The sequence below is a fragment of the Pleurodeles waltl genome, chromosome 4_2, assembly GCF_031143425.1.
Source record: "Pleurodeles waltl isolate 20211129_DDA chromosome 4_2, aPleWal1.hap1.20221129, whole genome shotgun sequence".
In the NCBI taxonomy this organism is placed as follows: Eukaryota; Metazoa; Chordata; class Amphibia; order Caudata; family Salamandridae; genus Pleurodeles; species Pleurodeles waltl.
This window is the reverse complement of record NC_090443.1, coordinates 1,047,086,833-1,047,100,723: the sequence shown is the minus strand read 5'-3', so window position 1 is coordinate 1,047,100,723 and position 13,891 is coordinate 1,047,086,833. Positions and strand designations below refer to the sequence as shown.

Here is a 13,891-nt window from a genome sequence, read left to right as displayed (position 1 = left end):
CTGCCTAACCCTTCTCTGCAGCCCTTCCTGCCCCAGTCACTCCCTGCCTCGTGAGCCCGGCATGAGCAACATTCAAGCAGACATCATTTCTTTTTTGCTTCTCAAAAACAAACCCCCAGAGCAGGGGCGGGAGTTTTTGAAATATAAAAATCCATGGTCCTGATGCGAAGGGGATTTTGATGATGTTCCATCCTGGGAAGGCAAGTACCACCATTAATGTCCAGGAAGGAAACACCACCAGATTTCACCAGCCGTCACAAGAAGCAAGTTAAAAAGCAGATCTTTGTAGAGAAATGCGTTGTGTAAGATGATAATCTAGTGTTGAGGGACCTGACCTGTGTGTTTCAGTTCCACGCTCTCAGTATTGATCACAGCACAGCTCCCAGCTGGGACTGGCTAGTACTAGAAATGATTCACACCTGGGAATTGCACAGATATGTGGGTTTTCTAAATAAATGTTTGCAACCATTTGCTAGAGTTAGTGTTCTACCCAACATGCAGTTTAGTGCACTCACCATCCATGAATATAAATGTCTGCCCTGCACAAACCATGCATTAACACCCAGCAATCTCCCTTCACCCCACATATCAACACAACACTCAGTAACAGCACCCCTACACTCTAACCCATAAACTATTTTCCAACCCACCGATCCAACATCTAAAAACAAATGACCATCTATTTTTCCATCAAACCAACATCCAACCCCTGAATCCACTCATCACGCTTCCTCCCGCCTACTCAGCAGTCACAAAGCCGTAGGCTGCACACTCATGATACACTGCTCTGAGCAGCCTGGGGGCTGTTCACATGGGTTACTTTACATATGAGTAACTCTACACTAGCAAAGTTCCTCTTACACTTCTGAGTAACATTACTACTTGTTGCTGTTCACCATTTGCTACTATCAAGTTACTCAAGAGCGTAGACGTACACGTCCCCATTCCCAGATACAGACTCTGGAGTCACTAAAAACTTCACGTACATCCATAGAGGTAATATCAGTAGTGTCTTCATGATCATGTCTTACATTCTGCACGCCTGGCGGTGACCTCCTCAACCGGAGCTGAACTTTCCCAATGGTACAGTACGGGGAAATGACTAAAAGTATGTTAAAGTTTAAAAAATAATTACAAATGATTGAATGGTAAAGTTTAAAATACCATTTTTTTGGTTTTTTAAATGTAGAATAATTTTTCATAAATATTACTGCAGTACTAATTAACCTTTAAACTGAAACATTAGTACATTTAAATATATTTACTTAAACTTCTTTGAAGATTTGTTTAAAAATTCAAACCCATCTAAAGTTAAATGTTTACAATTTTTTATTTTGTACTAAACGTTGCTAAATTATAAGTATAAAATAAATTTAATGTAATTTATTTATTTTTATGTAAAAAATATTTAAATTTAAAATAGATCAGTAAATAATATTAAAATAAAATAATATTTATTTCATAAAATGTATGTTTGATATTTTTAACATTAAAAACATGTATGTAGGTACAAAAATAAAATGTGTTCATTTATTTTGACATTACTTCCTACAGGCTTTTATTTTAGGACTCTGCCTCCAGTATTTTCTACGGGAGGATGTTGCATTGCCTGTGAGTGGCCATGGGAGGTTCTGGAGTACATTTACAACTGTTTTGGGTCCTTTTTGGCTTAGTAACTTTAGAAGTGCAGTTTGAGAATAAAGATGGGCTTACACTTTTGTGAATGGGTGCATCTCCCTCACTAAACCCCTCTCTAAATCTTCCTTAAGCCCTTCTTATTCCTTCGAAAACCCTTCCTTTTTAATCATAAATATTTCCCATTTTCTAGTTACCCCTCCCCCACATTTACTACTTAAAAGTGTGGTCAAGATCTGGCCCATCCCCCTCCTGAGCACAGGGGTCAGATTTCGAACACAGCAATTCAAGGACTTAGGGCCAGATGTAACAAAAAAGGTATTTGTGATTCGGAAATAGCGATTTTTAAGAAATCGCTATTTCTGATTTGCAAAATGCAATGTATCATATTAGCGATTCGGCAATAGCGATTTTTTAAAAATCGCAAATGCTATTACCGAATCGCAAATTGCGATACCGGCCCCATTCGCACCTATGGGCCTGTAGGCCCATATTTGCGAATATTTTGCATTTCCCAATTGCAAATTCCTAACTGGAATTTGCAAATTTGGGAAATGCAAACCCTAGGGTGCTGGGGGCCTAAGGCCCCCTCTGCTGAACCCCAAGAAGTTTTTTAAGGACATGTAAGGCGCACACATGCCAAAGGGGCATGTGTGCGTTACATGTCAATTTTAAAAATGCATTTTTAATGGATTTTTAAAATTTGCACATGGTTACCACCAAGTTCAACTTGGTGGTAATAGCGATTCCTTAATGCCCAATTCGCATTAAGGAATTGCTTGTTACATGTGGTTTAGAAATCGCAAATAAGGATTCCTTATTTGCGATTTCTTATTTAGAGAATCGCAATTTGTGATTCTCTAAACAGGCTCGTAAATTTAAGGAATCGCTATTTTAGCGATTCCTGAGATTTGCATTGCGAATGCCTTTCATAAATACTGAAAGGCATTTTTGCATTCGCACCGTTTGCGAATGCAAAAAGGCTTGATACATCTGGCCCTTAGTTCAGTGCATCAAACTTGAATTAGAAAGCCCAGACACAACCCACTGAGCAACAGTGTGCAGGAAGTGTTCTCTGTAGTCTTTGAAGCACTGTCAGATAGGTTCAGGGACAGCAGTGGAAGGCTAGACCCTCTTCTTTTACTGTATCACACTCTCTAGGAGCACTAGAAATATTTATATTAAAGTTCCTAATCTGGTTCACACGATATTGAATGGTAACATCACAGATGATAAAAATTAATGCCAGAAGCACTTCATGAAAAGAGAAAACAAAAGAGAAGACTTGTAACGTGGTCATTACATTTTGTAGCCCTAACACCCTCGCGGTGCTGCCTCTGAGGGCTATGCTGGGACTAGCAGAATCAGTAAATATCCCTGTTCTCTGAGCTTCAGAGGTGGTGGGCGTACCTGGCTTAGAGCAACAAGGTCTGTTGTCTGCCTGGAATGCCTTGCCTGCTATCTAGGCGCAAGGACATTCCATACGTTTGAGAACTAACAGCCCTGGCACCAGTCGGTGGATGCTAAATGCTTAGCAAAGCCTCGAAGGAGTCTCGCCAGAGCCGCCTTCGGTTAACGTGGAATCTGGTGTCGTGCCACCCATCCTAACCTTCACCCGTGTGAAGTTCTCCTCCTAACTGTGGTCCCAAACCTGTGGTCTTTATGCTGTTTGACCACTGGCTTTATCTCATATTTTCACAATAAAACAGGGTTTTAGTTTGGAGACACAGACTATTGCTAGACCAATTTATTAACACACAGAATACGTCAGCTCTATCCACATGTTGACACTTAGCCTCCATCTTTGTAAACAATAAACTTATACTCTGAGGGTCATATTGTAATGGCTGAGTCCATCAACACAAAGAACACGTCAGTGATTGGCCGTGATGATATCAGCATTTTTGCGCGTTTCAAGAACTTCACACTTTCTTCTAAAAACAAATAGAAGAAACTAAAGTAACAATAGAAAGTCTGAACCCAGAGTATAAAGGAAATAGAAAAATCTAAAAAAGCATTTGTAAACATTCCGCACTTTCTTTGAAAGATAATGAAAAGTCAAAAAAGACGTGATGGGTAGAGAAGGAGAGACAAATTATGTCAATAATAAAATCTGAAAGATAATGGTTATAGTGCCAATGACATCCTCAGAATAACTCCTAAACAATAAACTTGGGGCATCTGATAAAGCAACAATTCTATACCAAACACTCATGGAAATATTTACCCATTATGAATGTGTTTTTCAGAAGCTTGATTATCACAACTTCATGACACATTTGTAGGACAGAACAATATGCTAGAAGCGTGCATTTGATGGACTCACGGTAATTCACTTGGTGCAAGTTCAATAACGCATGTTTTGATACTGAAATAAAATGGTCTCTGCACTGAAACCATGGTGATCATCACAATATACCCACATGTGCGAAGATCTCTGCACATGAAAGACAGGACTTGTGGAGGTTTGTGAATAGCATCTTGTAGTAAGTTGGTTCTACTATTGTAGTACTGCTAAATGAACTGCAAAATGCAGTTTGTGAGTAGGTCCCACACCCTCTAACAAGCCAATACCATAGCTATTCCCAACCCTAGTTTACAAACTTACATTTACCTAACCACTCACTCACGGTTCATACAAGCAGGCCTCGCCCACCTAACCTTCCCCACACCGCTCAACCCTTTTCCTTCCCGACACATTCCACTGTTCAGACCATGACCATGTAACGCCGTGTCACTCACCTGTGGCGTGGGCTGCGAAGGGATCGGCATCTTGATTAACTTGTACCCAAAGAAAGCGGTGACAATTGCAAAGTAGATTTGAAGAAAGGAGCAAAACAACATGGCAGACAAAATCCCCAGCAGGCCACTCTGCAGAGAGAGATGGGAAATCGTGAGGGGTGAGGTAAAGGCCCAAGGTAGGCATATCAGGGATTTAGCATCAGAGGTTTAGTAATGAGTGAAGGACCCCCTTAGGTGTGCCTCTGTGACTGCCAGTTTTCTAGGCTTCATGCCAGTGATTGGCTTCAAAGCATAGGTGGTCATTACGAACTCAGCAGGATTCGGTGCTGGTGGTCTAAAAAAGACCACCAGTGCATTGAAGATCCCACCGGCCACATAAACAACATTCCGCTGGGCCGGTGGGTGGAAACAGTGTTTCCGCCAGCCGGCCCAGTGGAATGCAGGGCCTGTACATTGATGTCGGCTCCACATGGAGGAGTGACATGCGCAGTGGGGCTGTGCACGGGGGCCCTGGCGCACCCATTCCGCCAGCCTTTCCCTGGCGGGCTAAACCGTCAGGGAAATGCTGGGAGAAAACAGATACATTATCTGGCAGGCAGCGCTGCTTGCAGCGCTGCCCTGTCGGATAAGTAACTCCACCACCGCCAGGCTGCCTGGTGGCGGTAGCCTGGCATTGGCGGAGTTCCGCCTGTGGCAGCCCTGCCATGAACATTATATGGCAGCCGGGACCGTCATGCCGGTGGCGGCAATTACCGCCACCGCCGGCATGGCGGTCCGGACTGCCATGTTCATAATGACCGCCATAATGTCTTAGTGTTGAGTTAAGGACCCCGCAGGTATGTCTCTGTGACTGCCAGTTCTCTAGGCTCAAAAGCAATTTCTCCTTAAAGAATGAAGAACCCCACAAGCATGGCTCTGTGATTGCCTGTTCTTTAGGCTCAAAGTCAATGGCTGTCTTCAAAGCAATAGGGCCATATTTATGAGATTAGTGCAGTGCAGTGCAGTACAGCAAGTCACCTTGCTGCGTCACTTGGGAAGGGCAGGAATGTGCTGTATTTAAGGCATAGGGTGCATCCCTCTCCTTTTCCCCTGCACTGGTGCACAATGAGCTGCCATACACCAACACAGGCACCCCTGCACCATTGTGCAAGGATGCCTGCATTGCATGCAGGATTGTTATTGTGCAGGAAGGTGTAACTTCCTGCACAAAAACAGTCCTTAGAGACATATTCCTCTTTGTGTGCTGCAGAATGCAGCATACACGGAAAGAGGAAAAAATGAGGAGAAATTAAGATATTTCTAAATGCGACTTAGAAATTTGCATCACACATGTCCCGCATTGGGTGTTGCAAGCATGATGCAAAGCTCTCATAAATATGGCCCACAGTGCCTTCGTGAAGGACCCCACAGGTGTGACTGTCAGTGCTCTCGGCTCAATGTCAGTGACTGGCTTCAAGCCATAATGTTTTAGTGAAAAGTGAAGGACAGCGCAGGACTGCCACTCTCACTGCAGTTCTCGCAATTCAAAATCAGTGTCTTAGTAAAGGAGGAAGGACCCCACAAGGTTTTCCCTGTGGCTGCTGGTTCTCTTGGCTCAATGCCAATGATGGCTTCAAAGAATGATATCTTAGTGAAGAGGGAAGGACCCCACGGGTATTCCACTGACCGCTAGTGCTCAGTAATTTGGACATGGTTGGCTTAGATGCTGAAATGCAAAGTATTTACAAATTATAATTGTACTTATATAGTGCTTACTAGCCCTGACAAGGCATTGAAGCGCTTGTGGCGAGTAGCACACAGAACCGCAGATTAGTAGTTAATCCAGTGATTATTGTTGGTTTTTGCAATTAGTCATGTGCGCTCAAGAAACAATTGCACACATTTAGTCCAGTTACTTTGTCACAGAGTATATTGATATATTATATTAATACCAGTTAGGTGTGATCATTAATGGGGGCACTGGAGTTTCAGGTAAAGGGCTGGTGAGATAGATAGCCTGGTGGAAGTAAGTACTGTTAGTTAAAGGGAAAGGATTCTAAAGAAGAGAGTCAACCAATTGCAGAATCACAATAAGAGAGAATAAGGGAGATGGGCGTGAGACTGAAAGGCGACTGTACTCAGAAATAGACAGCACGCAGAGGATGGAAGGTAAGATGAGAGTCGCTCTGAAGAAAGAAAGAAGACTCAAGAAGGAGTAGGTCAAGCCCCATGTTCCTGCAGGGTTTTAGGAGTATACGTTCTGAGACAGTAAGCAATCCGAGGATGTACGCTGTAGAAAGAAACAACATCATACATGGTGCTCCATATCCAGAGGACACATCTTAGACATGTTAGTCCGAATGTAAGCATCATTTAAGCAGTAGCGGCCCTAGCCTGCTGTGTGCTAAGCCTAGAACAGCCCTTTTAAACATGGTCTGGATTATCCAAAGCATGGCACAGGGTCCGTACGCTAAACAAGGGGAGTTATCTTAGTTATCAGGTAGCCATGAAAGTGGATTATACATTTGGGTTTCAAGGTTTCCACTATTGGTTTCTTTGGAAAGCACAACACCCCACCACATGCAAAACGTGTAAATAAATACAACCTCCATACATCTAGAGATGGGAACAGTGACATGCCATCTGGGGGCTTGAGTAAAGATTAAACAGGAGTTTCAAGAACACAGCACTCAATTTGCTAGGGGGATTAAACTGTTAGCAGCTTTAAGCAGCCAATGCAACACATCAAGGAGGCAGCCAGGACCATCCCCATCCAGAGGCTGAGAAACCGTGCACTCAGCAGGGGCCTGGCCATGGAATTCCCACTCAGCAATGCACAATGTGAGGATGGCTTTGTAGGAGGCTGGCTGATAGTGGGTACCTTGTGGTACTTACACCCTGTGGCAGGTCCAGTTATCCCTTATTAGTAGAATAGAGGTGTTTCTAGTGGATAAGGCTGATAGAAGGTAGCTATGGCAAAGCAGCTTAGGCTGAACTAGGAGACATGCAAAGCTCCTACTATACCACTTATATCATATTGTGCAATATCATAAGAAAACACAAAACTCAGAGTTACTAAAAATAAAGGTACTTTATTTTTATGACAATATGCCACAAGTATCTCAGTGAGTACCCTCAGTTAGAAGGTAAGTAATATACACAAGTTATATGTACACAAACCCAAAACAGGTAAGTAACAGTAAGAAACGTAGTGCAAACAATGTAGAATCACAATAGGATGCAATAGGTGAACATAGGTCTAGGGGCAACACAAACCATATACTCCTAAAGAGGAATGCAAATCACGAATGGACCCCAGACCTATGGGAGTTTGTAGAGGGTCGCTGGGACTGTAAGAAAACAGTCAGGATGTCCAAGATATCCTACCCCAAGACCCTGAAAAGTAGGAGTAAAGTTCCCCTACTACCCCAAAAGGACACAATAGTCATGACAGGGGGATTCTGCAAGAACCACAAACACCAGCAAAGCACTGACGACGGATTCCTGGACCTGAGGACCTGCAAGGCAAGGGGACCAAGTCCAAGAGTCGCGATAGTGTCCAGGGGGGGCAGGAGCCCAGGAAACCCCGGATGAAGGTGCAAAAGGGCTGCCTCTGGGTGGAAGAAGCCAAAGATTCTGCAACAACGAAAAGGGCTAGGAACTTCTCCTACCGCAAACAAGCCTTGCTAGCTGCAAGGGTTGCAGTAGAGGTTTTTAGGTGCTGCTGGGGACCAGGAAGGACCAGGATGTCGCCCCTTGGAAGAGGAGACAGAGGGGGCGCTCAGCAACTCAGAGAGCCCCAACAGAAGCAGGCAGCACCTGCAGAAGTACTGGAGCAGGCACTTGGAAGATCTGAGGACATCGGTCAACTCAGAGTCACAAAGGAAGGTCCCACGACGTCGGAGTCCAACTCAGCGAGTTGGGCAATGCAGGACGGAGTGCTGGGGACCCAGGCTAGGCTGTGCACAAAGGAAGTCCTGGAAAAGTGCACAGAAGCCAGAGCAGCTGTAAATCACGCAGTACACAGGTTTGCTGTCTGGTGTGGGGAGGCAAGGACTTACCTCCACCAAACTTGGACTGAAGGACCTCTGGATTGTGGGGGTCACTTGGATCCAGCTCCTGTGTTCCAGGGACCACACCCGTTGAGATGAGAGGGGACCCAGAGGACTGGTGATTCAGACGTTTGGTGCCTGCGTTAGCAGGGGGAAGACTCCGTCAACCCACAGGAGATTTCTTTGGGATTTCCAGTGCAGGGTGAAGGCAGACAGCCCTCAGAGCATGCACCACCAGGAAGCAGTCGAAAAAGCCGGCAGGATTAGGCGCTACAATGTTGCTGGTAGTCGTCTTGCTACTTTGTTGCGGTTTTGCAGGCGTCCTGGAGCAGTCAGCGGTCGATCCTTGGCAGAAGTCGAAAAGGGAAGTGCAGAGTTAGGGGTTAGGACTCACAGCAGGCAAAGTTCTGGTGCAGGGCTCAAGGTGCCTGGAACCTTTTCCATCCCTGAGTCTCTGATCAGGAGGCCAGCCAAATACCCATTGGGTCACTTTGATGGTTCTGGGTTCTTGATACAGGCCCATTCCTTCTCACTCAGGCAGCAGGGCAACAGAGTAGCAGGGCAGCTGAGCAGCTCAGCGTTCCTTATTCTTCCACAGTTCCAGATATGTACTGAAGAGTTGGGTTTGAGGTTCCAGTATTTATACTTGGTGCCAGTAGTGGCCCCTCCACTATGGTGGAGTAGCGTCACACTCCCCCCCCACCGCCAGAAGCAGAAGCTCCAAACCTTTCACAATGAAGGGATAATAAACTATGTTTATTATCACTTTGTTGTGGGTAGGGCCATGGGAGTGACGAGCAGTGAGGGGAGTGCACTGTGCACTCCCCACAGAGCACATGTGTTTGGCTGACCGTCTCAGGCCGGCCAAACACACATGCGCAGTAGGCTCTCTCCAGCCCGGCACTGTGTTTCCCAGTCTGCCCGGGAGTGCCCTGGTTGGGCGCTCCCAGCCAATCCTAATGCTGCTTTGAGCAGCGTCAGGATTGGGAGCAGGGCAGGCTGGAAGCCTGTGCCTCAACTGCAAGACTTAGGAGCAGCGACGAGAAGCTGAGCGGAGGTAAGTTTATTTAATTTATATTTATTTATTTTAAAATTCCTTCACTCAGCCCCCCCCCCCCCCCATGCCTGCACACTGCCCCACACCCTGTAACCCCAGCGAGCCACCTCTGCTTGGTGCCAGCTTTGAAGTAGGAGAAGGTTTTTGAGGTTTCCCCCCCCGGAGGTGTTTGGAATTTCCTGCCTCCCTGACATGGCCCCATCTTGTCTGGGGGGACAACAGACTAGTGTAAATCCTTTGTGAGCGTGCTGATGCGGAGGCTTTGTATTGTGCAAGTGTGGTTGAGCAGAGCTCCTCTGCTCATCAAGTCAGAGATGGCCCATCCTGCCAACACCTATTCCCCCTTTATGTCCCTGTCTGGGAGTAATACAAAGCGACCAACTGCCAGCTACACCTAGTCATGTGACCATGAATACATGTTGCAGGCACCAAATGGTTAGTACAAGAAAATGCCAACTTTCTATAAGTGCCATTTTGAAACCTGTGACTTAAAGTCCCACTTTACCATTAAAAAGGGGTTTAAATTACAATTCTTTAGCACCAAGCTCAACATGCCGAGCTGCTCCCAATTAAAAGTTATCACATATTAAATGCAATAAGGTAACCCAAAATTATCCTATGGGAGAGGTACATCCTGCAGTAGTGAAGAGTTTTTTTTACTTCAGGACATGCAAAAGTTAAAAGTACATGTCCACCCCGCCCCGTGGGCTGTTTAGGACCTCCCCTAGAGGTGGCATACATGTGTTTAAAAAGAAGGTTTACATTTGCTGCAATGCAGGCATGAGACACGTTTGACAGGCTTCTTAAGTAGTGGAACAATTAGTGTTGGAGGTCCACTACTAGCATTTAATTTATAAGCCCTGGGTACATGTAGAACCACTTTCCTAGGGAATTACAAGCATGTTAAATATGCCAATTGGCTCTAGGCCAATTTCACCATGTTTAAAGAAGAGAACACAACCATCTTATCACTGCTTAGCTGCGGTAAAGTGTGCAGAGTCCTAAAAGCCCCCAAATACCTGTTCAGAAAACAGGAGGGTGGTGGAAGTAAAATGTTTGGGGATGACCCTGCAGAGAGGGCCAAGTCCAACAAAGGGTTTTTGTGAATCAGCCTCTCAGTGAATGACAGGGTTCAATGGGCATGGCTAGTGCAGGTTCAAGGACTCCCATTCCCATGTGATCTCTCTTGCTCACTTTCATTCCACATTTCTTTCAGTATTTGTTTTTTCCGCATACGTATTCCGCATTTGTACTCACAGATATAGATTCTGAGAAGTGGGGTGGACTGTCATCAAAACCTGTACTACAACACTTACAAACCCTGACATCATCTTTGCACTTTGCATTGATTAAGGAATTACATGGATCTGAAAAGAGTAGTAACCACCCTTGGAGTGCTTACCTTAAACTGTGTTTTCCAGACTTGTAACTGCGTCATTGGTTTAATCACCCTATAAACTTTCCTAAAGGTGCTGCTGATGAATAACATCTTGTAGTTGGGCTTTTGTTCTAGATATGAGATTAGCTCAAACATCTGGCAAAATCTCAAGGCAAAATGACATACCCGTCTCAACCAGGAAAGATATAACTCCATATTTAAAGCTCATTCCGAGCACTGTTGAAAGATGCATTGTTACAAAACTGTGGCTAACCAGCTGCCATTGTTAATCACAGACTACTTTACAGAAGAAAAGACACTATCACTGGTTTAAAATTTCCTTCTGCACTGTGCACTTAGAGGATGGGGCAGATGTATCAAAGGGTGTTACCCATTCTGTGCCTATGGGAAAATGTGTTCAATGTGTTCATACATACAGCCCAAGGCCCATTTTCTTTTTCCTATATAAATATTACAAACAAGTAGGGTTGTTGTGTAAGTACCAATACCTAAAGGAGGTGGTCTCTCAGACTGTTGCATTGTCCTGACATTTGTTTTAACTGCTTATATCTTAGACAATCTTTATAAATGGGGATATATTAAGGATCAGAAAATATGCTGGTTGTCATTAGATTTGTGTATATGGTTTGATGCATACATATCACATATTGAGATCTGCTTTTAATGTATTATCATCCTTCTTATGAATAATAAGCTATTGAAAATGTAATTTAAGGTGGCTAAAGGCGCCCTTTTGCTTTGCAGTATGTGGTGTGTATTGTGGCGCCAGCGCATAGTTACAAGCAGGCATCGGTGTAGTAAAGTACTGTACTTCTGCCATATGTTGCCTATCTGCACAGATTAATGTGTGAAGCATTCCAGGTGATGACACAATATAGGATGTAACTGGGGGTTTCATATTATTTGTGCACATTATAAATTATTGTGGTTTTAACTACAATGTTTTATATGATAAACAATTTGTGCTAGTTTTATGGATTATTCTATATATCTAAACAAACTGGCATGATAATGATTAAACTGAAATAGCAAACAATAGGTCTTTTATTTTCAGGACGTTTAAGGTTCAACAGTATTGTAAAAGTGTGAGTCAAGCTCTAGTGTAGAAATAGTGGAGTCAAGGTATTGTGCGGTGACCAGAACATCAGCAAAAGACGTAAGTTGAGACTTAAGTGCCAGTTCTTTACTTGAAAACACAAATTTACTTACAAAGTTGTAAGTTATAATTCAAGCAAGAGCTAATAATTGTTCTAATGTGCATGGACAAGATAGCCCTAAGTACTGTGAATCCCATGGAAGAGAATAATTCCAATCACATAACTGGTAAAGTCCTTGATGAAATTAGATACCTGACCTATACCAGAAGAATCCCTAAAAAACATGTCTTATTACCAGTGACTTTCAACTGAGCAAGCACAATACAGGGAGAGGTTTTCCTATACGTGGTAACCGTGGGACGCCAAAGTTCTAAAGCCAGACAGTCAGAATCTGGCACAGTCTATGCAATTTCTCCAAAACCATGAGGGCTATTACTATTATCGATAAAATCAATTTGACAAGTGGTTGTTTAATGTTGTAAGAATGAAACCCACTAATCCTAGAACCTCTACCTGAATGAGAATGGAACAGCAAATAAAATCTCTTTGTGATAAAGAAACTCTATCAGGATCTCGTGAGAGTAGGACAGTAACGTTTAGCAGATTCATTCCCAAAAAGCAACATCCTGTAAAATTTTCAAGACACATTATTAGGAATATCCCAGGAACTCCACATAACCCAAGATGGAAAGTACTGCGAATCCCATGGATAGTTTTAGTGCTTCGACATGGAGTGCAAGATCAAAAGCTGCTTCTTCATTGAAAGGGACACAAAACATGCCCATGATGGTCGATTTTGGGGTAACTCTTCTCTAACGCCAAAGAGTTCTTAAGAACTTGAATTCCAAGAATTCTTTCCAAGAATTTGAAATGAAAAAGGAGGATTCACCTGGAGTCCAGGAAGCAGACTGTTTAGCCAATGTAGTAGTCCACCATGCTGGTGCTGACATAGATCCTCGGCAAGTCACTATTGTCACCAGTGTTAGAAATTACGTCCAAAGTAAAGAACTTAGGTGTTTGCTGACAGAAGAGGATAGCAGAGAGGGAATCTTCTGTTTCAGGGAGATGTACAGAGAGGAACAAAGATACAATCTCTATAGTGGCTGGGAAGAGCTGAGTGCTCTGATCATAATCCAGGGTCATTCTCTGCTCAGCTCCAGACCCCGTCCTTGAATCAAAAGGAGGGCAGTAGTATGGAGTTGAGTCCCTGGCCCCATTAGAGAACTTAAAAGAAGTTAATGGTAAAGTGAAATGATGGCCTCAGGGCACCGTTTAATTCTGAGGGATCTGCAATGGCTTCCATTAGAAGCTCAGATAAAACTTAAAATCAGTTGTATCACCTTCAAAATACTCCACGTGCGTAGTCCAGGATACCTAGCAGATCTACTGGGAATCTCAGGAGGCACTGGAGATTCATGGAAAAAAAACACTCACCAACTGGAACTTCCAAAATTCCTAAAGTAGGCATTCTCTGGAACTGCTATGATCTTCTGGAACTCCTAATGCATCGACCTGAGAACTTCCCCGGATATCTTGTTATTCAGAAAAGAGCTCAAGTCTCACCTTTTCAAGACAAGAGGAGGAGGAAACAACAGAAGAGGTTCCCTTGTGAATTCAAGTCATTCCACAGAAGACTCCGAATAGAGACAGCCCTGGTTATCAAAGGTCATTGTGGTGTTGTTATTGGCCTAGGAGCGTTCCTCACCCACTGAGCGATGCGTTCTAGAATGTGAGTACATCTGAGGTGATGTGCTCAGTTTGGAGGAGGTTGTTGGTTCGGGCTACCCAGTCGTTATCAAAGGATCTTGAAACCTCAGCGTGTTTCTTGTCATCACTCCAGTCATGTTGTATACTCCACCCCTCTTGACTTCTGCTGCAGCAGGTTACTTGAGAGTCCCTTTCCCAATATTCCCCAGGGGAAAGTTTTTTG

The 13,891-nt window shown here is 43.9% G+C and overlaps 1 protein-coding gene across 1 annotated transcript in view; it reads right to left on the bottom strand.

Moving 5' to 3' along the window:
* The window catches only part of LOC138294262 (membrane-spanning 4-domains subfamily A member 15-like), a 67,616-nt gene that overhangs the window by 10,074 nt on the left and 43,651 nt on the right, over window positions 1-13,891 (bottom strand). Inside the window, exon 6 of the mRNA XM_069233377.1 lies at window positions 4,378-4,506. Coding sequence (XP_069089478.1) covers window positions 4,378-4,506 — 129 coding nt within the window. The remainder of the gene's footprint in view (window positions 1-4,377; window positions 4,507-13,891) is intronic.